General features: G+C 39.2%; 1 protein-coding gene across 4 annotated transcripts in view; it reads left to right on the forward strand.

Moving 5' to 3' along the window:
• MTUS1 (microtubule associated scaffold protein 1) overlaps positions 1-26224 on the forward strand; it is a 117505-nt gene that overhangs the window by 28885 nt on the left and 62396 nt on the right. The window contains exons 2-7 of one of the 4 annotated variants that reach the window (XR_009968451.1): positions 960-3153; positions 5421-5613; positions 18791-18967; positions 23439-23573; positions 24830-24919; positions 26174-26221. Coding sequence is in view for 1 of the 4 variants with exons in the window: in XM_062638588.1 (XP_062494572.1) it covers positions 1096-3153; positions 5421-5613; positions 18791-18967; positions 23439-23573; positions 24830-24919; positions 26174-26221 (2701 nt within the window). In the remaining 3 variants the exon portion in view is untranslated. Of the gene's footprint in view, positions 1-564; positions 3154-5420; positions 5614-18790; positions 18968-23438; positions 23574-24829; positions 24920-26173; positions 26222-26224 lie in introns of those variants that run through there. The other 3 variants (XM_062638588.1, XR_009968455.1, XR_009968460.1) reach the window with 3 other exon arrangements.

Raw genomic sequence — 26224 nt, forward strand, 5'->3', positions numbered from 1 at the left:
AGATAACAAATCAAGAGTTACTTTTCTAAAGTTCTTCCCAAAGCAGGCACTGATTCCTGTACAAAAATATGATCAGGGAATTATTCTTCACTGTGTCTAACAAACATCAAGATAGCAGAAATAGTTTGTTTGTGGTTTGTTGTTTTTTTTTTTCCTTTGATCTTGTAGCTTCCTTGACCTGTCTCAGGGTGTTGCAACCACTTTTGTCACCGTGGTTGAGAAGATTGATAGTGCAGATCAAGTATTCTGGTTTTGCCAGCTCTGGATTTTTAGTCTTTAGGGACTCTGATACTCCTTGTGGTTACAGTCAAATCCTTTCAGATTTTAGCACGCATATTAGTGTGCATTATTCTGTCCACCCTGTGTACTTAACCCTGATGTTCATGTCCTGCTACTTTTTTCTCTCCAGATTTCAAATATGTCATTATATCATTATGCTCATTTAAAGACGTCGCACTCTGGTGTCTGCATTCTAGTTAAAAAACAGTGACTTGCTTGCTCATTGTTTTTGATGGCAGTGTCCTTATTCTTCTGTTGTTTTTTGTTTGCGCAAGTGTTGAACACCACCACCCATCTGGAGTGATGGATTCAGCTCTCCAGTTTCCTTGTTCTTCAGTTGGGAACCTGACCTCTGCCAATGAGCAACCCTAAAGTGACACTTAATTGCAGTTGACCAGAGGGTTCAAAAGTTGCTTGGCAGTCAGGAAGCAGAAATTGCTTATGTAAGTTAGCATGCACAGACAACATTGTTGTAAAAGCCTAATCTACTTAAGGAAGTTGGTCAAAATGGCTGCACTTGATTCAAGACCTAGTAGTTTAAGAATGCTTACTATCTTAAAATCCTGGTTTGGCTAATAGTTTTTAATTTTATTGTATTTATTTATTTATTTTAATTCCAGAATTTTTGAATCCTCTTGGGAAACATGAAAACAAAGATCTACTTTTTAAATATCTTTCAGGACACTTGACACATTCCAGAGAAAAGCTGGGTTTTTTTGATATTTTTTTTTTTTACTGTGAAGTTCAGAAGAATCTGCATTCTCTGGGATTTAAAATAAGTATAAAATGAAAACAGTTTAAAGCTTAGCCTTCAAAATGAATGTTGAAAAGTCAGATGACAAAGCAGAGAATGGCTTGAAGTCTTCCTTACTTATAAGGGATGAAAATGGAAATAACTACGCATGTCACAGAGCTGCACCTTCTTTAAAGAATTGTACCGCAGAGACAGACAATAATTGGACTGACCAAAATACAGTGACTGAGCATGAAGATGATACCACCATTCTTGAAAATAACAGTGACTTCAGAAGTATTGTTTTAAAACAGGAGAGTATTGAAGCACTTCATCTGCAGAAGACACCTGGTAAATACAACTGCACAGGAGCTCTGTTGGGAGATGCAGATGCTGCATGCAAGTCTTCCATGACTGAACAGACTTGTGAGTATCCTTTAAACTGTGACTTGAAAGAAGCAACAAACTTACTGAAAGGTAATGTTGCTGTGGCAAAAACGCAAAGTCAGAGCATCAAACAATCGGTGCCTTACAGTCAGACTGACTCTAAGTGTGTATTACCTCCTCCTGCTTCAGAACAGAACACACAGTCCCTGGGAAATGACAGGGCATGTTGCCACCTAACCACGTTGGATGTTACTAATGTTGTAGGTGAAACTCTGGGAACTGATCAAAACGATGACATGTATCCAAGAGAAACACTAATCTCTTCTGAAGTATGTATGAGAGAGCAATCTGATAGAACCAGCTCGGAAAGAACACCTAATTTCTCCTCTGCAGTAGTGGCTCCAGAAAGCCCAGATGCCCGTTCAGAACCTGAAGTCTATTGTCCTTCCCCTGCAGGTGTCAAACACTACCTAAATAACACTAATAAACCTGATAAAGAATCACAGGAAACAGAAGCAGAGTCTGTAAAACTAGCTGCTGGATGTAGAGATCCCTATAGGCAAGATGCATTATCACCATGTGTTAATTTTAACGAAGATGACCAAGTCAGATCCTCACAGGATACACCTGACCATGGTGAAAACGGGAATTCCAGTGCTATAACGTGCATGGGTGGTCCTGTAAATAGTGTGCCCCTTCTCCCACTAAATAAAATGGATGAAGAGCAGCTATCGAAGAAAACCAGTGAACTCTTAACCAGAGAACAGCATATTTCTGGAAATGCTGCTCTTCAGGATACGTGCAACACCTCTTTTGTATCTTACAGCGTACCAAAATTAAATAGGGCTGTTACACCTGATCTGAAATGTGAAGCAACTTTTGTGGTCTTCAGTCCTATGGCTGATGAAAGCGATCCAGCTCTATGTACTTCAACCCCTAAAGAGCTATCAAAAAATACAACTTTCTGTGTTCCAGCCTTGGTGGAACCCAGAGATGAGTCTCCCAAACTGAGACCAAATGAGGCATTTGCAGGAGGGCATAATAGACAGCCTTTGCGTAAGGCTAGTTCAGGTCAAACTGCAGGAAAAACAGTGGGCAGGTCTCCTATTGTGTCAACACTAACCAAAGCAAAGAAATCGGAGATTGTTAGTTTTCCCAGACCTAATTTCAAAAACGTTAAGCCAAAGGTTATGTCTAGACCTTCTCTACAGTCAAGAGACAGTGCAGCCTTTAAACAGTCTCCCCAGTCCCCCCAGCTATCAGCTGGCTCCTCGCCCTCACTGGTTGCTTCCCCAAGGCGATTGTCCCCCTCTATAAAAGTGCTGAAAAAGAAAATAGATCTTGCTAAAGATGGTGCAGTGGAATTGCCTGTGAATAAGCCCCACAAGCTGCATCTTAACAAACATCTCTTCACTAGCCAAGATGTACATGCCACAACACATCCTAGAAGTGCTTCCCACAAGTCTTCAAAGACACCTCTGTTAAAACAGAATCCGGAAGACACTGGCAAAGCAAACTCTACCCATTCGGCATGCTCCTCTGCTTCTGCTGTGCTTCCAGCATGTGTAGAGAACTCAAAAGAAATGCTGAATGATAAAATGGAAAGTTCAGACTCTCTAGTGGAGCCCTGTGCTCAGAACACCTACCTGGCTGGAGATGAAAGTGAGCAAAGCAGCAACATGGGAATCTTTCTGGAAGCAGCCTTGTTAAAAGATGTGGCCAATGAAACGTTTGACCTGCACTCTCTTCCTTTGGTAAGATTTTTTTCTTTACATAATTGTGTTTTGCACAGTTGATAAAAGGGAATTCTGCGTTGCACAGTGCTGAATGGAAATGGAGGAATGGGTTTTGTGTCCTCAGTTGTAACTGTAGTGTTGATTTCTGAGGTGAAGGCTTTCCCTAATAAAGGAAACAAAGAAATTGCGGGTTTACAAACTGGTTGCACTCAAGTGCAACTTAGTGTTTTATTCCATGGTATAAACAATTTTTTGAGAAATTCTTTTTAAGACAATGCAATTGTTAAGATTTATAATAAAAAAACACGAGTCTTAATTTTGTCAAACTGGTAAAATTTTTGGTAAAATTGTGTAGCAGAACTTGGTGAAGTTTTTTGGAATATGCCTTTTAGTATGCACATTCGTCAAGGTAATTCTAGTGGTGCTGTAACTTTAAATAAATGTTAAATTGCTGTTTTCAGTATTCCATTTCAAAACATGCTTTAGAAATAAATTACACTTCTTAAATTTGCTTACAGAAATGTTATGTGTATATTAACAGTAATATTAAGTCATATAAAACCTCAAGACCAGCAACTTGGTCAAGCATTTTATTTTTAACATCTTAATTTAGCTGTCTGCTTTGAATAATTTGGGAGGTTGTTTATTTAAAGGAGAACTGGGACTCATTTGAATAGTTAAGAGTAGCCAGGAAATATTTCTCATGCAGAGGGCATATACCTGGTTGTGGGCAGTCAGCCAGCTGGAAGGTGCAAACTTCCTGGCCGGGAGGTATGCGTGTGCTGGTTGGTTGGGAAATGTTTTGAGATGAGTCAGCTGCCTGTCAGAAGAAACGTGCTGCTTCCAAATACTCTGAAAGAAGCTTAAAATAAAAGGAACTATGGGAAAGAAGCAAAGGGCTTTGGGATTTCGTCGGCTGAGACCTTGGGAGGTAGGGACACAGAGTTGGAGTCCTGCTGTTGTATGGAGTGCCTCCTGTTGTTTGCTTGTGGATTCAACAGCTTGTATTAAGAGCGAAATGGAGGCATTAGCTGTTACTGGTAAAATAGGTGTTGTCTGAGTTTTTGTCAGGCTTTATTGATTTGCAAGAAAAACTTTAGTAAAGCTCATTGTATGGAGGAAAGTACTTCAGGTAAAGCAGAAGCAGCTATCCATTTTTGAAACATTACAGAAGAAATTAGTAATATTATATATTATAATAACTTGAGAACATAAATGAACTTGAAAGCAAAGACTGTCTATTTTAATGCTAAAGTCTTTCAGAGCTTGGATTCTGCTTCACTCCTTCCTTTTGGTGCTGAGGGTTGGAAGGAATGCTTTTAATTCACTCCATTGCTAAGATACAAACCTTTGTGATATTCGTTGTACTTCTGGTACCTGGAAAAAATCGATAGACCAAATTCTATAAAACGTGCAGTGGACCAATCAGCTGGACTGAACTTAATAAATGTTCTTCTGAAAGTACAAATTAACTTCTGAAAAAGATGACAAGGAATGGAGTCAGAAGTGCAAAGTGCATTCATATAACCAAATTGCTGCATATCAGCTTGAGTCACAAAAAAAGCGTATGAACAGCTGTACATTTTTGTAAGTTTACCAATATAGGCTTAACTTTAGAGCATGAGTGGTCATGAATTAGTGCCTGTATAAAATGGAACAAGAACTCTGTAGGAATGGTAGAGGAGTACTACGTGTAAACAGGGTGTAGAGGAGTACTACGTGTAAACAGGTTATTTTAAACCTGCCCTGGGTCTGCTCCTGAATTTGTTCTATCCGTGGCACCTGAATGTGAAAGTTTTTCACCTGTTTTTGTGTTGTAACGTAAGACCTAGACTACGAAACCTATTGTACAGGCTGTGACATTTCAGGTAGTATGGGACAACTATCTTTTCAGTGCATTAACTTGCATAGTTGCTTGGTGAAGAATTCATCTTGAGGTCGGGTGCAGTCATGTAATTGAATGGCTTAATTGGAGTATGGGGAGGAAGAAACTCTGATGTAAAATAGTCTCTGTAACCTCTTGAGTGTGTTTGTCATTAGCAGTGATTAGCTTCAAACTAATAGTTTCATGTTGCTGAAGGCCACTCAGGCGATGATACTTGAGGTTCTGAACTACGGATGTGGACAATGTGACAGCAAACAGCTAAGCATATCCCCCTACCTGTGTTGTCAGTGTTTCCTTACAGATGCTGGAAAGGGGGATTTTTGACTTCTCACAGTGGTGGTGTGTGGGTTTTTTGTTGTGTTTTTTTGCTTTTAGGTTTTTGTTTGTTTTTAAAAAACAGATGCCTTCTGTGAAGGATGGGACAACATCAGGGAAAAGCATACTGAAGAAAGGTCCACTCACACTACGGAGTGCATCGACTCCCAAGGTTAAAATGGTGCCATCTGTGTTGCCCTTGAAGAGAGGATGTGAAAATAAAACTATCGGCGCAGTTAAAACACCTCACAAAGGGGCTGTTCAGTCATCAAGCTCTGGTAAGAGAATTTTTCTCTGAAATATTACCACTTAACCGGTTTCTTAAAATTAGGATATCATATTAAATGCTCTTCTAGAATGCTACAGAGCTGTAGTTTTGGTCTAGACTGTTCTGTCTAGATTGCAAATTGCTAATACATGGGATGAAAAAAGACAGGTTACACCTCATTACTGTAAAATCTCATCTTTTGTTTAGGAGGATGTGGTACTAATAAAAGAATATTTAAATATTATTTATAGTTTGGTTATATGATGGAACGTTGCAGAATTAGAGCTAGAATTATTTGAAAGATGTAGGACTGAAGAGGAGAAAATACAGGGCTTGGGTACAAAGCATTTATGATAAGCAACTGTATGCTATCCCAACGGGAGTGAGCCCTTATTTCAAGGCATAACATATTTTGTTCAACCTAATTTCAGTACAGCTCTAGGTCCTCCACTTTCTAGAAACTATAATTGAAAGAGAGGCTACTGCTTGAGTTGCTAATTAAGCTCAGACTGATTAATACCAAAGGTTGGGGGGGGATCTTTATATCTAGTCTGTAGGCCACCGTTTAAATCTGGTGACTGGAAAATACGTTCTGTAACTGCATTGTAGTGAGTCAGGAATGCTCTTCTAGGTTAGTGCCTTTTTTAATCAAGTGTGGTAATATAGCTAATGGCAAAGATATCCTGGCTATAAACAACTACACTACAATACAGTGTAATTTTGAAGTGTGCACACCCTTCTATACCCAGTAAAACCTGTTTGTTTTTTTTTAACCTACTTAATCTAAGATTATAAAACAGTCCAGTCTGCTCCTTTTAATTATGTACAGGTGCTGAAGCATGATAAAATCTGTATCAGTAGTCCTTAATGGGATGAGTCCCTGAAAGAAAGTGGATATAGGCTATTCACTGAATTGAGCCTTGCTAATGTGAGCGACTTGCTCGGTGAACTAGGTACCTGCTTATAGATCACCAGTTTCTTGGAAGACTCGTGACCTCCCTAAGTGCCAGTTTAGAGTTTTCCTGTCTGTAATTATAGTCTTAGAAGAATTGAGATGGATATAGATCTAGATGTATATTTGTCTCTTAGGTTATTAGTCCAGAGTAGACTTATGATACTATCACTAGAAATAAATGTAAGTATGGCTGGGGTATAGGAATAACTTTCTTCCTTCATATAAACAAGCCAACCAACTAACCAACCAACAAAAAAACCAGATGAAGATGTCATTTGCTGTTGAAAAGAAAACCCTTTACTCCCCAAGTTTGTTTAGCTAAACCTGTCCCTCTCTAACTCATTTTATGTTGAAATTATGGTAGTCAGTAGAATACCTTCTGAATTTTTCCTGTTGGAAAAAGGCTACTTAAGGTAAGAGCATGAAGCAGCACCTCAACATGTCAAATCTGTGGTATGATCTATGAGAACGGAACTCTAATGCTGCACATGAGACTAATTTTTTTAACTCCTTGCCCTCTCCCCAGCCCCGCTTCCAATATGCAAAGTTAAGAGCACATTCTACTCTCCATTTTGCTTGTGCAGTGTTTTGGTGCTGCAGGGTAGGACTTTGTGCATTAAACTGTGTCAGGTTAAGTTCACATCCTTTGCTAAGGGAGTTCTTAACCACGATTCCTTGCTCCCTGGTAAACACAGTACTGGCACAAATGAGAAGATGGGAGTGCAGGGTGGGAGAAGCAAGGATGGGGAAAGGAAAGGAGTTACTTGGTATTGTTACCAAAGCCCTGCTGTGTTTTGTGGCCACACCTTTTAGGTAAAACTCCATCTATTGCTGCCTACCCCATCTGTTTCTGAAGATTCTTGAAGTAGAACTCTACGTATGCTGACTGCGGCCAAGCAGCAGCTTGTAAACCAAACCCAGTTGCCCCTTTTAGCTACAGCCTTCCTGTAGGGAGTAACTGTTTCTTCCAATTAAGTAATTTGAAAACTTTGGCATTAAACTCGTGCGTTGGTATAATTCCAGCAGCCCAGAAAAACAGTTTGGTAGCTGTACAGTTGTTTGCTGTCAGGATTTCTCTGGACTACAGAGAGACTAGCTAAATTCAGGATGGAAAGGACTTCTCAAGGTCACCTAGTCCAGCCCTCCCTGCCTGTAACTGGGTCAAACACTGAATTCAGATTAGGTTGTCAGGCATTTGTCAATCTGAGTCTTAAAAATCTTAATGACCTCATTGCTTCTTGAGGTGCTAACATAAATGTAGCTAATTCTTAACCAGTTGCTGGCTGCATTTGGATTGCTAGGCGGGAAGGAAAATCAGTTCAGTGAGTCCATTAAATACTCTGACAGTATAGCTCTGTGTCATCTCTCGCATGTGTATGTTGAGGGAGAGAAGCAGTCCATCTGGCCAGAATGTATTAGTGTGTGTATAATCATGGGCTTGTGAGCAGTGGATTGTGTCATGCACTGTCATTTCAAGTGGGAAGTGGGAAACTTCCCTACAACCAAGAAATAAAAGAGAAAATGCTATGTATAAAACACTAATTATAAAATTGTTGCAACTTGGCAGGAGTTGAGGTTTTAGTAATATTTTTTGTCTTGTGGATTTAAACCTTAAAGCTTTTCAGTGGTAATGCACTAACCAATAGGAAGCGTATCTTCTAAGGAAATTCCCCGATCCTCTTCTGGACAAAAGACAGCAGAAGGAGAGGAAAACGCATATCTCAAGTGTTACATTTTCTTGAGGTTCTTTGCAGAGCACGTTAAGCTAGAAATAACTTTTTTATTAATTCCAAATGGTTGCTGACTGCTTTTTGCCAGCATTGGTGTAACGTGGCTGGAACTTGGAGTTTTTTGCTGAATTAGAAATAGGTTCTCTAAAGGGTGAACCTGACTTGATTCAGTATAGTGAAGTGGTTTTTGAAATGGCAGTCTAGAAATTGGGTCACAGTTATGAGATGCATCAAAATTATCTCTATTTCTTCATAACACATAGATTTCTGTAATACTGGATGGCAGGCAGTGCCTTTTACTATGTTAGTTTTCTATTGGGGAAAGCATTTATTAGAATTCAAGACACATAATAAGGTGTTCGGGTTACCTGTTTTTTACTGGAAGGCGTATGTAATTTTAGAACCCTGGTTCAGGACTTTGAACCAGTCCTGAAATGAAAGAAACTATTGGTTTTGTTCCCAGCAAACACACACGCCTTCTAATTGGGTGTGCATAACCACTGTGGAGGAGTAATAACCTGCTAATAGTTGTGGTATTATGGTTTGTGAAGAGTGATGCCCTTCACTTGAAGTAGAAGGGGAATGGAGAAGCCAAGGAGCTTTGATGGTCCCATGGAACATAGCTCTTAAGTCCTGCTGTCAGCCTGCCCTAGCAGCCACATGTTACCACCCATGCAACTGGGTGGAAGCCCTGTGACAGTCTGAGATATAGGAAGTTGTTTAATTTGTGTTTGAACAGCATAAAATAGGGATATAAATTACTTTAGATCTAAAAATGTGAATGCTCACCATTGATGTTTTTTTCTCCTATTGCTGATTACAACCTACTGGTAAGTATGTAAAAGAAAGGAGCTTTACCAGCAAGTAAGATTTCAGATATGTTACAACTTCACCTACGCTTCTCCCTTGAAATTATACCATTGCTTCAAATTACTTCCCACTGTATGAAATTTCACAATGTTACTGAATCTTAGCTGTGAGAGCTCTGTCAAGCCTTAAGTGTAACTGAAACTACTTGGGAATATGAATGCATCACAAATACTGTTCCTCTGTTAAAGACTTCCAGAAATTTATGGAAGCCATGTAAATCATCATTGTAACCAAAATGTTTTTCAGTGTTTGACAATTACTTCTGACATTTTGGGTGCCGTTTTGTCTCTGACTTAAGTCACCAATACCCAGTTAGCAGAGTTGTGGCCCTGTGCTTTCCTTATCTTTTCCATATATCTAATCCATTGGCACTCCCTCTCTCTCCTGCTAGTATTTTCACAGCATTTAACTAGAGTAATGAAAGCTCGGGTAGAGAGAAGCTTGACATCTCTTCTGTGTTTCCTTGAAGATTTTGTACAACTAAGACCATATGAAAACATGATGATACTGAAGGTCTTTTTCCAGTGTTTTGCAACTAACTGAAGCACAGGAAAAATAATGCCCCATATACTATAGGAAATAGTTTTAAGTTCGGTTAGACCATAGCGATACTTTGAAATACTGATTTGCTTATTAGTTCATAATTGTGAAATTCCTTTTGTTGAATTTTGGCTTGATCTCACACTTATATGTAATTCAGAGAAGCTTCCAAAACTATAAAACTGTAACAAGCCGTGACAGATTAAGTCTGTGTTCATTATTGAGTGTTGTTCCTGTTTATTGCACAAAGGCAGGCTTTTCATATGGAAAATTGAAACCAAATGGTTTCAGTGGGTTTTTCATACAGCTGGAAACATATGTAAACTTAGTAATTTAGGACTTTATAGCCTTTTGCAATACTAGTGAAGCAGAACCGAAACAATTAGGTTCCAGCAAGCGTTCCCACAATCCTTGAGTCTCTCTGCTGACACTGACCCGGGAGCTAAACCCAACATGGTTGCTGTGAAAATCACTTTTCACCTTGTATTATTCCTGCCATCTACCATATGACTCTTTAAAGTTGGATTGACATATTGCCAAGAGGAAGCAAAATATTTTAAAAGGCAAACATAACTTCCAGGTTCTCTGGCCTGAAACAGTCAGACCTTTTCTCAAAATGCTGGAATGAGGAGTTACTTGTAAGGCTGTCCATAGACTTTCTCATGAACAAGTCTGAAATGCACCAATGTCTACAAATAAGGCTTAAAATTTAATTTCAACCAGTCATAGGATCATAGAATCATAGAATAATTAGGGTTGGAAGGGACCTTAAGATCATCTAGTTCCAACCCCCCTGCCATGGGCAGGGACACCTCACACTAAACTATGCCACCCAAGATTCCATCCAACCTGGCCTTGAACACTGCCAGGGATGGAGCATTCACAACCTCCCTGGGCAACCCACTCCAGTGTCTCACCACCATAACAGTAAAGAATTTCCTCCTTATATCCAATCTAAACTTCCCCTGTTTAAGTTGGAACCTGTTACCCCTTGTCCTGTCACTACAGCTCCTAATGAAGAGTCCCTCTCCAGCATCCCTATAGGCCCCCTTTCAGATACTGGAAGGCTGCTATGAGGTCTCCACACAGCCTTCTCTTCCCCAGGCTGAACAGCCCCAACTTTCTCAGCCTATCTTCATACGGGAGGTGCTCCAGTCCCCTGATCATCCTTGTGGCCCTTCTCTGGACTTGTTCCAACAGTTCCATGTCCTTTTTATGTTGAGGACACCAGAACGGCACACAATACTCCAAGTGAGGTCTCATGAGAGCAGAGTAAAGGGGCAAGATCACCTCTTTTGACCTGCTGGTCACACTCCTTTTGATGCAGCCCAGGATACGGTTGGCTTTCTGGGCTGCAAGCACACACTGCCAGCTCACATTAAGTTTCTCATCAACCAACACCCCTAAGTCGTTCTCCACAGGGCTGCTGTCAATCTCCTCTCTGCCCAACCTGTGCCTGGGATTGCTCTGACCCGGGTCTAGGACCTTACACTTGTCATGGTTAAACTTCATAAGGTTGGCATCAGCCCACCTCACAAGCGTGTCAAGGTCCCTCTGGATGGCATTACTTCCCAGTCTTTTTATGCCTTTTCTTTTGCAGAACAGCTGGTTTCTTTTATGGATCCTAAAAGCAGGTTTCTCATGTGCCGACTTATCCAAGATCATTATTCATCCTTTTATTATTTGTCCAGATTATGGAGTCCCCTTTTCATTTTCCGTACTGCATATGTAGGGGTTCACTACAGTAATTAAAGCCTGTGTTGAAAGTGAGCTTTAAACTCCCATATTCCCCTTCAGAGGTGCAGGAGGGACGAAACCAATGCATGGGTCTCCATGGAGCATAAGGTCTGTAGTCTATAGTATGATGTAAAGCTTGTCTGTCATCCCTCTTTTGGTCATCTTCACCCAGATTGCTCCACTGCACAGTGACTATGTGTCTCATAACCAATTCTCTTCCGTTCTCTTCTAATTTGCAGTATGAGGTGGGGGGAAAACTTACCCCATGTGTCTGAAAAGACTTTTGTCCAGCTGATCAGTTTGTAAGAGTTCAGAAAACAGTGTAAGTTGTGAGGGTGTAGGAACCTTGCAGGTCATCCTTTCTGTGATTGCTTGAGTTGGACTTCCCTGGTGACGTTTCCACTCTATTTTGCCGTCTCTTCCTGACCATTCTCAACAGGAGTGGTTTGCTGAAAGCTGGTTGGAGCTATGCACATCCTTGTGCCAAGTATTGACCTCTAAGCCTCTGCCTCAGGTGTCTGTCATTCAGGTACAAAATGGTCAATTTGCAATGTGAAGCCAGAAAGGAGCCATAAAATTATGTAATCTGAACTCAATTTAGTCAATTTGCTTTTAGCTTTGGATATATACACTAGTAAAAAACCTTGCTATAACTTTGACAGCAATTTCCTTTTATTATTTTTCATTAACAAGGAGCTCATATCATGGGATAGATACTGCTCTGTTTTGCAAGCCTTAGAGAGGGTTCAGCATAAAAACATCCATTTGAAACATCCTGTTTAGTTTTAGAAATCAGATTGATCATGAGAAATGAGTAAAAGTGGAAGGTTGGTTTTTTTTTTTTTTTTTTGCGAGGTAATACAGGATCTGTTATAATGAATGATGTCAAAGCAAGTTTATTGATGTATCTTTGGTTTGGTATCCTTGGTGTGATCCTCTGAGGTTTGGGGGAATAGGGGGCTGGTGGTGAAAACATTTGAATATGAACTTAAATGATCTTTTTTCCCAAGTGTCCAAGTTTTCCAGTATTCTGTTGACTTCCAGCTTGCAGAATCAAAGAATCATAGAATGGTTTGGGTTGGAATGGAACTGAAATATCATCTAGTTTTAAACCCCTACTGTGGGTAGGGACACCTCACACTGGACCAGGTTGTCCAAAGCCCTGTCCAGCCTGGCCTTGAACCACTGCCAGGGATGGGGTAGTCACAGCTTCTTAGTGGATCCTGTTCCAATGTCCCACCACCCTCATACTGAAGAATTTCTTCATGATGTCTCTAATCTAATCTACTATCTTTATGCTTAAAGTCACTTCCCTCTTGTCCTATCACTGCATGCTGTCCCTCTCCAGATTTCTTCAAGGTTCCCTTTTGGGCACTGGAAGCTTCTCTAAGGTCTCCCTGAGCCTTCTCTTCCCCAGTATGAATGACCCCAGTTCTCTCAGCCTGTCTCTGTAGGAGAGGAGCTTCAGCCCTCTGAGCATCTCCATGACCCTCCTCTGGACTCTGGGAGTGTTCCATTCTGTCAGCTTTTTTTCTGGTGCCATCAGTGGCCGTTCTGTTCCCAGACTTTTTACAGGTGATTTATGACTAGCCCAGTTGGGGTTTTAATGTGTTATTCCTGTAGCAGGAAGCATGATCATACTTGCAGAGGCTGATACTAACAGTCAAACATATCAATGCTGCCAGAAATGTGGATGCATCTGTAAGAATATTCTCCTTGAGAAGTGAGGTGTGCACCATTTCCATTTCCCTGCAGGGAAATTTCTTGATGCTTCGTCATTTACTTGCAGGGACATGCCAGTGTGTCTTCAAATAACTCTTCACCTGTACTGGTTAGTTTTGAATTCTCTGAAGGGAGAGGTAAAGGAGGAGAGAAAGAGGAATCCTTGTCTTTCTGAAGAAAATTGTATTTATGTTTTGCTGCAGGGAGGTTCTTCCTTCATGCAAGGAATGCACAAACTTCTGCAGCAGAAATCTCAAAATATTTGTAGGTAACATAGATATAAAAGTTGCAAGCTATCAAAAAATTTCAGTGTATAACATGAAGGGGTGTGTGGTACAAAGAGCAGGACAATAATGAAAGTGTAACAGGATGCAGTTGGTGGTTTTCTTTTGCCTCAGCTATTCCCATAGCATGTTGATTTGACTTCTTGTGCCCACTACTCCTAAGCAAACAGGGATTTCCAATAGCTGTGTAAAACTAGCTGTTGGGGGTTGTTTGTTTAAGGTGGGGTGCAAACAGCTTACAACAGACTCCTGGCAAAGCTGGCATGGGCAAGCTTTGCTACCACTGTGCAGCTGCCCATGAAGCTGGCGCAAAGCTCCTGTCTGGAAACTGGCTCTGCCTAGGGTCGTAGGAGATGACAGTGTGACTGTGCAGATGTGGTCTCTTGGGGGGGTGCTCTGGTTCAGCCTACAGAAGGAAAAACCTAACATTGAGTCAATGCAGCAGGTAGTATGGGGCCAGACACCGCTGGAGGTGGGAGAGCAGACGTGTGTTTGGACTTGAGGCTGGGAAGGAGAAAGGCTATTTCCAGGTGCTGGAGAGGTGACATACAGGGAGTTGAGCCTGAGGGAAGATAGGGAAGGGAAGAGTCTCTGATAGTGGAAGGATTTAACTGGGAGGAAGTCTGCGACATTTCAAAGCTGGGACAAATAGGAAGGGAAAAAGTGAAATTTAACAGTAGTTGTACACGAGTGGTGTTCTCTTCCTCTGACTGAAAACACCCTGATCACTCTTCTGACAGCAGGAGTGTGTAGGAGAATTAACAGGGTTGTCTTGGTGGTTGTTAGCTGCTAATATAATGCACTGATGATCAGTTTTTCAGTTTTAGTCCAAGAATATTGAGCTGCAATAGGAAGAGCACATCAATACCTACTCACATGGCTGCTGGCATCCTGGTTATGTTTTTTGGCACTAGCTTGCTGCTGATTGGTATCTGTGCCAAAGAGGAGCACTTCCCTAAGGACTGTAGGTGAATGGGAACAATACTGTGGAAGTCTGAGTCATATGGGGACTTGCCTTAATAATGTAAACTGTTCTCTGATCAGCTGTTATTCCCTAAACAAATAAATCTCTTTCATCTTAATATTTCAAGACCCACCAGTAACTTAACATTCCATGTCTTTATACGTGTTTATGTTTATCAGTTGAGGTATTACAAGCAATGTGACATGTCTGTGTCCTGCCTTTTTTTTGGTGTTTTGGTAGTAATTTGAGACTTTAAAAGGGAGAGATAACTAGAAAGGGATTATCTGTGTATCTTTAGTAGGATTATGAAATGTGCTGTAACCACTCTTTATTCCTTGAACAAACAGTGATGCGTATATAGATTTCACATAATACAGTAATACTAATATTGCTGAATGGCCAATCAGGCAACCTGGGGAGCTTGCAGCCATCAGGAATCTGTTATTATTGAGATTTACAGTGCTCAGAATAGCAACCATAAATGCTCTTACAGCTATGTTAGGATTGGTGTGCTGGAAACAATATGAAAGTCTAGTTTGTCATTCTGTGATTTATTACTCCTTTCAATAGATGCCAAAAATTTGTATGTTTTCTTGAAGGTTTACTCCTCTTGCTTTACAAAGACCTTGTACAGTAGGTTTAGACTGCACCTTTTCATCATGCTTGAAATGATTTTTTTTTTTTTTAAAGCTATGAAATTTAGCACTTCTAAAATAGAGCACTCTGGATTTTTAAACTTGTGGGGGAAGTCAGGAAAGCACAAGGCACCACTACTAGCGTATTGTTTATACTCTCAGTTCAATTTTATTTATTTATTTATTTTTTACTCCAGTGCTACTGAAGGAAGCTTTAAGTTATTCTTGACAATAACCACCTATGAGAAGGGTTCATATGAGCATATGACTATTTGAGTGTAAGGATCTGAAAGCTGACTTCAGAGCTTCTTGAAAAATGAGCTTTGTTCTTTGCTTATTTCCATTGCGATACAAGAGATATTTTAACATACTTGAAGTAATGTGGCTGTTGCATAGAGACCTTTTTTCTAAAGAATTGCCAACTGATTACTTCACTGTAGAGGAATGTGGTATTTCTAGTATTGCACTTCAGTGACTAGATTAAATAACTGATGAAAGCCTGCTACTTTGATATTGCTTGTTGTCTTCATAGCAATGGTTCACTAAATATACTGCTTTTGTGCTTGTTTCCAGTCCTTTTGTTTATATCTCCTATCTTCCTGCTTCTGTCTTCAAAACCTTCACGTTTAATTCTGTGTGACTCCTTTCTTAGGGAATGGTACTTACAAAAATACTTTGTAAAACCGAAGTAACACTTAGAGTAGTTGCTTAATGATCTTGTTTCATGACTTAAAAGAAATTCTCCCTCAAGCTGGGCTTTTGAAAAGTGTGTTTGAGTACTTGAAGTAATTACTTTAATGGAAGCATTATAGAAAAGCACCAAGCAGTAGAAGAACTAAGTAAAGAGCAAAGGTCATCTGTTTCACTGCTTCTGAAACTGGTCATCCTAGAGCATGCTGCACTCACTGAATGGGTTTGAGTTCACAGCTGGCTTGGAGCACTGCTGCGTTCCAGTGTCTGCAGAGAAGCCAGGCTGGCTGCAAGTCATATATAGGGATCACACTGTACAAGAAGAGATTGAGTGTTTTCATATGCTTGTTCGCTGTGAACAAAACAGGATTTTGTTCCTGTACCTTTTGAACTGGATGAACAAGTCCAGCACAATAGTAGTCAAGCATGCTACCCCTCATCTTTAGACAATAAAATACAGCTGATAAGCTACCTTTTTTCTTTTAGCTGCCTTTTGAAATGTAAAGCTTTAAATTACTAAGTTGAACTTAACATGCAGCATTTGTGCAGCAGCCCCTTTTTTGCTTGGTTGGTTGGGTTTATATTTTGTTTTGGTTTTTTTTTTTCTTGTTCTGTTTGTTTGTTCTGAGGGAGTGAAGTTTGTTTGGGTTTTGCACCTTTTCTGCTGAGAGGCTATTTAGAAAAGGAATTTCTGCCTGGTCTGGATTAATTACTTTTCTGGTACGTTGACCCATTAATAAAACAAGGTGTTATAAAACAACATGGAAAGTGTGTTACAAAGCTGTCAGATTTGTTGTATGAGGTTCAGATGTCACAGAAATGTATTTTGGTCAAACATAAGCTATTTCAGGTATGTTGTCTGGAGTGCTGTGTTACAGACGTGGTTTTAGTCAGTGTGAGTTTGTGTTCTCGTATCATGACAAAGGCTGGATGCTCTTTAGTGAGCTGGAGATATTCAAGGATCCATTACAGTAAATTACAAAAAAATCTAAAATATGGTTGATAATTGTCTTGGAGATCTACAGTAAAGCCATATGCAGAATCACAGCTGTGCGTAGTAATGCCAAACTAGTGGTAAAAGTGCACCTCAGAAGTGAGGTCTGACATAAAGCATGTTTAATGACTCATTGAAATTTGTGTGTTATATTCAGTGACCAGTACTGTCTGCCTATATACCCTAATGCATGTTTAGTATATATTGTATGTAGGGTTTTTCTCTCATTGCTGAGTTGATCTGAACTAGGAAATAGTTTGGACATACCTTCCTTTTACTAGTATTGTTCCTGGGTTTGGGTAATGTATGTTTTGAGACAAGTTATCTAATCCTGGCACACCACCTACTGTTGAAAAGCAGACATTGGGCCTAAGTGTTTTTCTTGCCTCAATGTAATGCCCTAATGTCACTCTTTCTTGGCCTTAGTGCAAATTGATGATTTCTTGGTCTTTAGGAGTGGAGGTCCTGCAGCAAAACTAATGTTGACTAAAGTGGAATCGCTAGCTAATTTTGTTGTATTTCAATAGTCTCTTATATAGCTTAAGCAAAATTGAAATTTGGTTTAAAGTGACAGGAATAAGGGAAGGGTATGCCCTTTAAATATAAACTTGGTTGCTCTAAGTCAAATCTGAAACACTATAGTTGTCTCTCCAAGTAAGATAAACTATATCTGTCAGTCTTTAAAATGGCAATAACATCACAAGTTTTGCAAAATACAGAATCATAGAATAGTTAGGATTGGAAAAGACCTTAAGATCATCAAGTTCCAACCCCCCTGCCATGGGCAGGGACACCTCCCACTGAACCATGTCACCCAAGATTCCATCCAACCTGGCCTTGAACACTGCCAGGGATGGAGCATTCACAGTTTCCTTGGGCAACCCATTCCAGTGCCTCACTACCCTAACAGTAAAAAACTTCTTCCTTATATCTAACCTGAACTTCCCCTGTTTGAGTTTGAACCTGTTACCCCTTGTCCTATCACTGCAGTCCCTAATGAAGAGTCCCTTCCCAGCATCCTTGTAGCCCCCTTTCAGATACTGGAAGGCTGCTGTGAGGTCTCCACACAGAGACCAGGTTTTTTGATACCAAAACCAACAATATTTTAAAAAAGAAAAAAAGTCTGTCTGCCATATCTGTGGTTCTGTACAAAAATGAAAGCCTCTTCCATAGTTAGAGGACTGTATAAAAATGTTGACATTGGAGCTGACAAGAGACAACTTGGTGCTGGCCGGACAAGTCTGTGTGTACGTAACTTCCTTTGGGCCACTGTAGTTTTAATCTGGGTGCACTTTTTTCTGAAAAAAACTAAAAACTTATTTTAACTAAACAATTTTTCTTGCAGAAATTGTACTTGTGTTGTTAATAGTACAAGAGCAAGCTCCCATCTGAAGATGGCACACTGGCCTCATCTATAAATAGTCTTTGTATTGGATTAATTTAGCTGTTGGGCATTTGTATTCAACAAGCTCAAATGAAAACAGCATTTAATGCAAAAATGTGTCTGCACCAGTTGGTCACTAAGAACTTGGTTCTGGGGAGTGCTGTTTAACTAGTCCTGGGGAACTAGTCAGTTTTCAGTGCATTATGTGAGTACAGCACAATTTACTACTCTTGTGCTGTTTGTCCTTGATAGGAAGGAATCTCTGGTTTGGGGCTGGTAACAAATGAAATAATCTTTCTTGGATTGTCTTTGAGCTAGAGTTTATATTCTTATGGGATCGCTAGTACAGCCAGCCATAATACACAGAGGTAGGAGAATGCAGGAAAAACTTTGTGCATGCATATTTCTGCCTGAAAGGCCAGTCTTTAAAGCTCTTGACTTGTTCCTGATGTCAATGTGCAGGTGAAATGGGACTCTTTAAATCCCTGGAACTGTTTTTCTGCATTTACAGCATTTTTTACCATGTCAATATGAGGTAGATTAGGCTTTTTTACGTGTATTTTTAATGTGTAAATATTTTTACTTGTGGTCATATATATGGAAGAAGCAGGTTTTTTTGGTTCTTTCCAACTCCTTTTGTTCTTTTTTCTCCCTACCCCTTCCCCCCAATTGACAAGTACAGGATCTTTGCCAAGAGAGAGGCATGCCTCTGTGAAAAATTCTCCAGTCTCGTGGGCTGGCTCCGGTAAACCACTCACCAAATCCAAAGTGCCTGTCAAAAGATCAGTGCTTGAGAGAACTCCTAGCATCTCATCAGTCAGCAGTGCTCAGAGTGAGCCAAGTCATTTCAGCAGTAACTGTAAGTATCTATCAGGGTTATGAGTTTTAGCTGATAGTCAGCATCAACTGCTTGTTGAAAAGAAAACAAAAACAATCCCCTTGAAGGGAGTGCTGTCTGACAGAAGGCCTCTGTTGGTTCTAGTTCTACTATATAATAGCTCTAGATCTTAGACTTTTTGCCTCTTACTTTACAACTTTTCATTTTGAAATATGCCACTGGATTTTGGTTTCCTGGCTAGAGACTACAGTAGAGCTCCTCTTTCATAATGTAACATTACAAAAACAGCGAGGCTTGTGTTCAGTGGAAGTTTCTTTGTGTTTACATGTAGTGTAGGAAGTGAATGGTGTGAATGGATTACCTCTCATAATACTGCATGTTACAGGGTTTTGATACTAAATGCTCTTTTTGGACTAGATTATTATCTGCTTTCAGAGTTTTAAGACAAAATATGTAGATCAGATGAAAAGCAGGTAAGTCAAATTGCTTTTAGAATGTTAAATTTTTTGCATGTGTAGACTTCTGTAATTTCTAAGGTAACTGTAAACATTGGTATCTGACCTGAACCAATTCCATTTTGATTAAAAGTAGGGAGAAAAATAACAGAACTTGCTTTGATTTGAAGCTCTACAAATGGTCTGTACCGGAAGTTGTGGGAGTTCTAGGGCCAAAAATATGAAGGACATAACACACAGCTGACTATCAGATGTAGTAGTATTCCCAGCTGTACATGTTCAAATGAGTACATTTAAATATTCTGTTGCTATTGCATCATCTGTTACATCTTAGAGACTGGGCAAAGGCCTTAGTGCCAGATGATGTTTAAATCTGTCTTCAATGGGCTGAAAAAGGGAATGGTGATATAACATATGTCTGTAGTTTATGTATGCGCATATGCATACATAAATACATTTTCTCTTGGTATTTGAGTTGTTTTTTCCCTTTTTTTTTCTTTCCGATGGAGTGTCTTTGTTAAAAAATGAAGACTTCTTTCCTCAAAGAAATACGAGTGTGTAATAAAGCATGCAGTGCATCTTCCTGTGTAATCAGGTCGGTTCGGTTACTGTGACAGCCATGTTGACTCTTGCTGTTCAGGTTTAGGATTGTGTCTGGTATTCCTAAGCAGCTTTGTTCTCTCTTCATTTTTCTCCCTCGTGTAACAAACGAAAGGGTCATCGCTTCATAACAAAGAAGTGTATTCAGATTAAGTATCCAAACAGATGACTCCTTATTTAGCCTTACTTGGTAGCTGATTTAATCTGTTTTGTCCACTGCCTTCAAGCTTATAATTTTTTCCATTCTGATTCACAAAGAGCAAGCAAGAGCAATATGAGCTGTTGGACATGGCTGCGGTTTCTCTGGCTCTGAGCTTGCTTTGATCTTTTTTTAAATGACTATACCAGGAGGACTCCGCAGTTGCACAGAAACCAATTTTTCTCCTGTTATTTTCATCAATTCTACACTAACACCACCGACTGACTCAGGAAGCCACTTTGATATTACCTTACTGACATTGCTGGTAGTGGGATCTTACAGCTTTTGTATTATTCCTTTGTTAGCCACGTTCACTGGGAAAAGAAGTAGGTTGTATTCCTTTTTATTTCTATTCTAAAGCATTTGTTTTGTGGAGGTTGGTAAATGCATGCAGTGTTTTGACTTGCTCATTTTCTGTGAGATGATTTTTCTTTAGTTAATTTTTTACACTTGATGGGTGATTTATGTCTGGTGGTCAGGTTCTCTGAGTATAATAGGTTACATATAATTTATAAAGTGAAGTTTCTGAGTTTGAGTCAAATTGGAAAAACTCATGAATTTACTTTGTTCTCTAATAATACAGTACTCTTCTTGTTTTTTATTTTTTCAATTACTCTACAGTGACGTCAGGAAAAATAAATCTCTATTTGTAAACCTAAAATGTTTTTATTGGATGGGTGGGACACACAAAGATCAAGATGGGAGCCTTATGCTGTGAACATCATGAAATTTTTAACTACTGTGGTGCTGTCAAGAGTATTAAATTTACAAAGTTGCTTGGCTTGTTTTGCTTAAGGAGTTTGCCTTGTATTAGCAGGGAAAAAAATACAAAAGAGAGCATTTCTCCTGCTGTGTCAGCTCAGCCCTTTGTTATGGATTGCTATGGGTATCCGTGGATTAGAATTTTCCTGTGGCAGTATTAGGGTTTTTTTGATGTTTTGTTTTTGTTTGTTTGGCTTTTTGTTTGTGGGTTGTTTTTTTTTTTTTTTTTTAATGAGCACTTGAGTTTTGTTTTTTTTTTTTAGTCTAAAAAGACTATTTGAGAAGTTTGGAAATGATGGCATTTGAAATGTTGTTAATGAAAGTGTATTTTGTGCATGAGCTGTCAGTTCGAGCATTGAAAGATTGCTTTTTATTTATTTTTTTTAACAGCAGACAAATCTCAATTTTAGTGCTGTGCTGAAAGTACTGTCATTTTAACATACTGAAATGTTTAAACTCTGAAGTTAGCAACAAGAATCCAGATACGAACTGCATTAGTATATAATCGCATGGAAAGGAAATAGTGTTTCAGAAGTGAAAAGGCTGGTCCTAGTGATTGACCTGGAGCTGCATTTCTCTGCAGCCAGTACTTGACTAAATGCTTTTAAGGAGTTGAGTTTTTAAACCCTTTAGATCTTAGCTGTGGTGAGAGAACTTCGTACCTGTCCATCTTTCATCAAGATTGCACTAGCTACTCCAAATTCTATGGATAACCACCTTTGAATCATATAGGGACCAAAGTTCGCAAATTTGCCCTTTTCTGCACTCAGCCTGGGTAGCTGATCCCAGAGCTTATAACAGGACAAAATGGTGCCCTAACTGCACCAGAAGTGTGCTCACTTACCCAATGTGGTACTTGCATAGCATGCTTCTCAGAAGTACCACAGCAGTTTGTAGGCAGTTGTTAGCTCCTTGCAGTGAACTCTGAGCAAAAATCCTTAATTCAGTGAGTTACAGAAAGACTTAAGGACTGTTTCAGGCCTCATGCTTTATGAAAGCAAATTGGTTTGAATCCTCTGATGTTGTATCAGTGGATATCCATATAATAACTGTGTTATTGATGTGTTACATGAATTGTTCCTAGATTTTTTTGCAAGTATTTAGCTTCTGTGCTTTTTGAGAGGCTCCAGCTTTATTTAAAAAATAAGAGGAGGACTTCAGTTGCATGTTTCTAGAAGAGAAAGCAGTTCTGTCCCTCTTTCTGAGATTGAAAATATATTGATTAGTGGGCAAAAAGCACCTTTTTGAAGCAGGCAACTTACATGGTTTATGCTAGTGCATTTAATGATGCTAAAATTATCTCAAGACTGTATGTTCTGTCTTTTGGTGAACAGTATTGGATATCTAGTTCACCTTACCTTTAGAAAAAGTTAGCTTCATTAAAACATCAATCTGAGGCAAACCTGAAATGATCCCACTCTCTTTTTCTTTAAATGACTACAGGAAAAAGCAGGTGTGAGAAGCTATTCCAGTATAACTTGGATTTTGCTTGTCTTTGGTAAATGTAATGTCAATTTCTTACTCTTCAGTGTATCAGTATATGTAATTTTTTAGTACCTGAACCAAAGTGTTCTCAGTCTATACTTGCTTTAGAAGTATTATTTTTTCCTCAAAAAAAATAAACCAATGCTTTCCCCAAATTTCAGTCTTCTTTTTTTCAAGGAAAATAATCTTCATAATGACAAACCCAAATCTTTCTCATGTTCCTTTGAGATGGAACCAAATGTCCTCTGTAGCAACTTCCCTGTAAGTTAGACACCCAATTTGGGTATGAGGTAGCAATTGGGTATTTTCTCGCCTTTCCCTGTTAGGGCATGTCTACCTCTTTTTGTAGGGAGTACAGTCTTCTGAGGTCTGTTGTCATTAAGGAAGTCGCTGTTATGAGCGGAGACTACAGGAAGCTTTTCAAAACTTGTTTAGTAGCTGGTAAGGGCAGTTGGGCTCACACTTTTTCAGTGCTTCCCAGAGGGGATGGAAGGGATGCAGTCTGCTGGTGGTGTGTGTGCCATATCATTAAAACAACAGGCTCAGCTCAAATGAGAGAGAACAGGGGAGGGTGTTGCATGAGGAAGTTGTCCGAGTTTTGCTTCGGTTTTACGGTTTTTAACAGTCAGTTCTTTGGCCAGAATGTTTTCGTGTACTGATGATACTTTTTCTTGGCTTAAACTGAAATGTGTTTTTTATTAACTTTTTACAGCAAGATCAGACTCCTTGTTATGTATCTTGATCAAATACTTTCTTGTATGTTCACTTAAGCATGGTTCGAAACTGTATGTCTAGTTCTGAGAAATGTTTATAACAGTCATAGACTGATCTGTTACAGGTCATCAGTATGTACTGAATGTATTGGATGCGGTAGTAATATTTTTATATATTTCCTAACTTTAGCCTTGGGTAAAACAGGCTTGTTTAAGGATTTAATTTTCTGAAAACTAGATACTGCCTAGAGCAAGTTCTTTGTCATTCTGTGTTGCAGCTGCAAGTGCCACAGTCATTATCAAGAATGGAGAATGGCCTACAAAACCAGCCTGCCAGAATGGTACTTCTGCTCCTGTCCCTTTGAAAGCAGTACCAAGACCTAGGTTGCACTCGTTGAAGTCTACCCCAAAAGGTACATGGGACTGTTTGTAGATAGAGTGAAACTGTAGTTGCTACTGTAAAGCTACTACACTGTGGCTGCTGGTGGTTTGTAGGGCAGAACTACCTTCAATTTATCCTGACTATGTGGTTGTCCTTGTCCTCATGCAGACTTTGCATTATCTTCATCCCTTTCAGGACAGAAAGGACATTAGGGGATGGGGATGTTTGTTTGAGTAAGGTATTAGATGAAGTATCTTCTTTCATAGATGGACAACACTGTTCTATCTTTCCAAGGGAAGAGTCCCAGAAACAGCTTAGCTCTTCATGCTTTTTTTTCTTGATGTTCTTTTAACTGACTGTATTGGAAGCAGAGGTTTCCTCTAATTCTAATGGGCATAAGACAATTGTGTTTCGTCACCTGGTGCTAAAGAAAACATTAATTTAAATGGGCTTACTGGCTTTGTATAAAACACTCTTATGGTTCCTGTTCCTGTTTGAACCAGGACTCCTCAACTGGCCAATACTGTTTCTTCATTCAAGCTAGAAACAGCAGTTGACAACTCATTCTCTGGCCAAAATTAAAGACACAACAGGAGCAGATAAACAAGCTTGCTGTCTCTCTCTTGTAAATCCTAGTTATAATCAGCTGGCTTTTGTCCGTCTTTGTGGTGAACTGGTTATTATAATTGGATAAACCTAATTAAACACAATGCTCCTGTTTTAGGCTTAAATTTTAAGCTGGTATCTGACATAATTGAGAATAAATATAAGACACCTGCCAAATGTCATGATTTAAATTGCTAAACTGTGAAAAGAAACAGTGCCACAAACTATAGATCACTTTGAAACAAACACAATCTAATATATGCAACACAAGTGTGCACTGTGCAACATGTAAAGTGACCGGGGTTTTAGAAGTGTGTCTTGGTGGTGGCCCTGCTCTGAGTGGGAGGCTGGATAGTTGGCCTCCGGAGGTCCCTTTCAATGTTTCTGTAGCTGTCTTGTATTTGCTGCTGTTTTGAGGCTTACATAATTCAATCTTAGTGTGAAGTAGAATCTACTAATGTTTCCTTCTGCTTAGAAGCTTTATTAAAGCTGTGTTTTTCTTTCTTCCAGTGCGAGTTGTGATAAAGTTAAATATAGCTTAAATATTCTAGGTAGTGTCTCTTTTTGCTGTTTGAGTAGATTTGTGCATCTTCTGCTTAACTGCAAGTATATAATATTTGTCATGTCTTTAACTGCTGACATAGCTATACTTTTAAACCTGATCTAAGCTTCTACTTCTAGGAGCCAAGGCCAGGTCTGTTTCACTGAACCAGTGCACCCCAAAATTACCTGGACCACTGCACTCAGCAAGGAAAGTCAGTGAGACTAGAGGTAATCAGCTGTTGGGTGAAGTCAGTTTTTCACTTACATTCTTGAATTCCTCTGTCTTGAGAAAGAGCAGCTGTGCTTTATGACTTCAGAGTAATTGAGGTAGTAGTCTGCTCTTCTTTGTAGTTTAAGGTATTGGAGATTGGGTCTTCAAAGTATTCCTTATGTATTTGTATCCTTATGTATCAGGTCAGGTGTATATGTGGCAATCAGGGCATCATTGTCTACTGTCTGCTTTAAACTTGCATCCCTTGAGGGTTCAGAATACTTGATAATGTCTGTTACATATTCTGTCACCTGCTTATAAGATCATATATTTGCAAGACACAACCCAGACTAGATTTCCCAAGTTTGTGTTTAATTTAAGCAAGATTCTTGTGAGAGCATCTTGATCAGGTTTGGCTGTTGAGGATAGTATTTATGTGTATCAGATGCTTGTTTTATCTTCAACTTTCAATTGAAATTAGTAATTTTTACCAGCGTGAATCAAAAGAATAGATAAAAATCTTGAGTCAGGCTTTGTAAGATAAAATTTTCACGTTGAGAGAAAAGTTACATTTGTGTGGCTGAGGTGAGGGAAGCAAGTTTGGTGCAGGACAAAGCAGAATGTCTACTACTGAAACATCTGTTGAAGGATCACACACTCTTTGTAAATCATGAAGAAAGTTGATAGGTGTTGTCAACAGATCTTTTACAAAGTTCTGCACATGGCTTTTGCTCTTAGACCTAGCAGTCTGAAAGACTGCTTTCATTTAATTAATATTTTTGTAATGAACTGTATAATATAATGTAATGAACTTTATAATAGAGTCAGTTTTCACACGACTCTAAAGCAATGCAGAAAAGGTAGATTAACCTCCTCAGTGCTTTCATTTGTATCTATCTTGATTGTTAGCACATTTGAAAGTGCTGTGAATTTATACCTCCTTTATATAAATAAAATACCTGGATTCTGTAAGTGGAAAAAAGTTATTATGATGTTAGTTTTTTATTAGCTATGAATGAATAAAATAAAGCAGTGCTACTTGGCTTTAATGAAGTATGATAATTGTAATTGAAAGAAAATGTTTGGCTTATTGGGAATTCGTCATGCATTTTCCAGGTAGTTTAACCTTACAATGCTAAATCTTGCTGTTGAAAATGCCATCAGCCATTGCAAGAAAGAAACCGAAATTGTCAAGTTTGAGGAGGTTATGTGGAACTGTTCCTTACTGGTTTAAAGTGTAATGCTGTTCTTCCTCCCCCTTAATATCATAGGTACTCTAGGAAGAAATGGACACCAAAGCCTATCCTGCTTGGGTTCTGGTG

This window comes from Pezoporus occidentalis, unplaced genomic scaffold (assembly GCF_034315485.1).
Source record: "Pezoporus occidentalis ecotype Australia unplaced genomic scaffold, CSIRO_AGI_Poc_V1 ctg1, whole genome shotgun sequence".
NCBI lineage: Eukaryota > Metazoa > Chordata > Aves > Psittaciformes > Psittacidae > Pezoporus > Pezoporus occidentalis.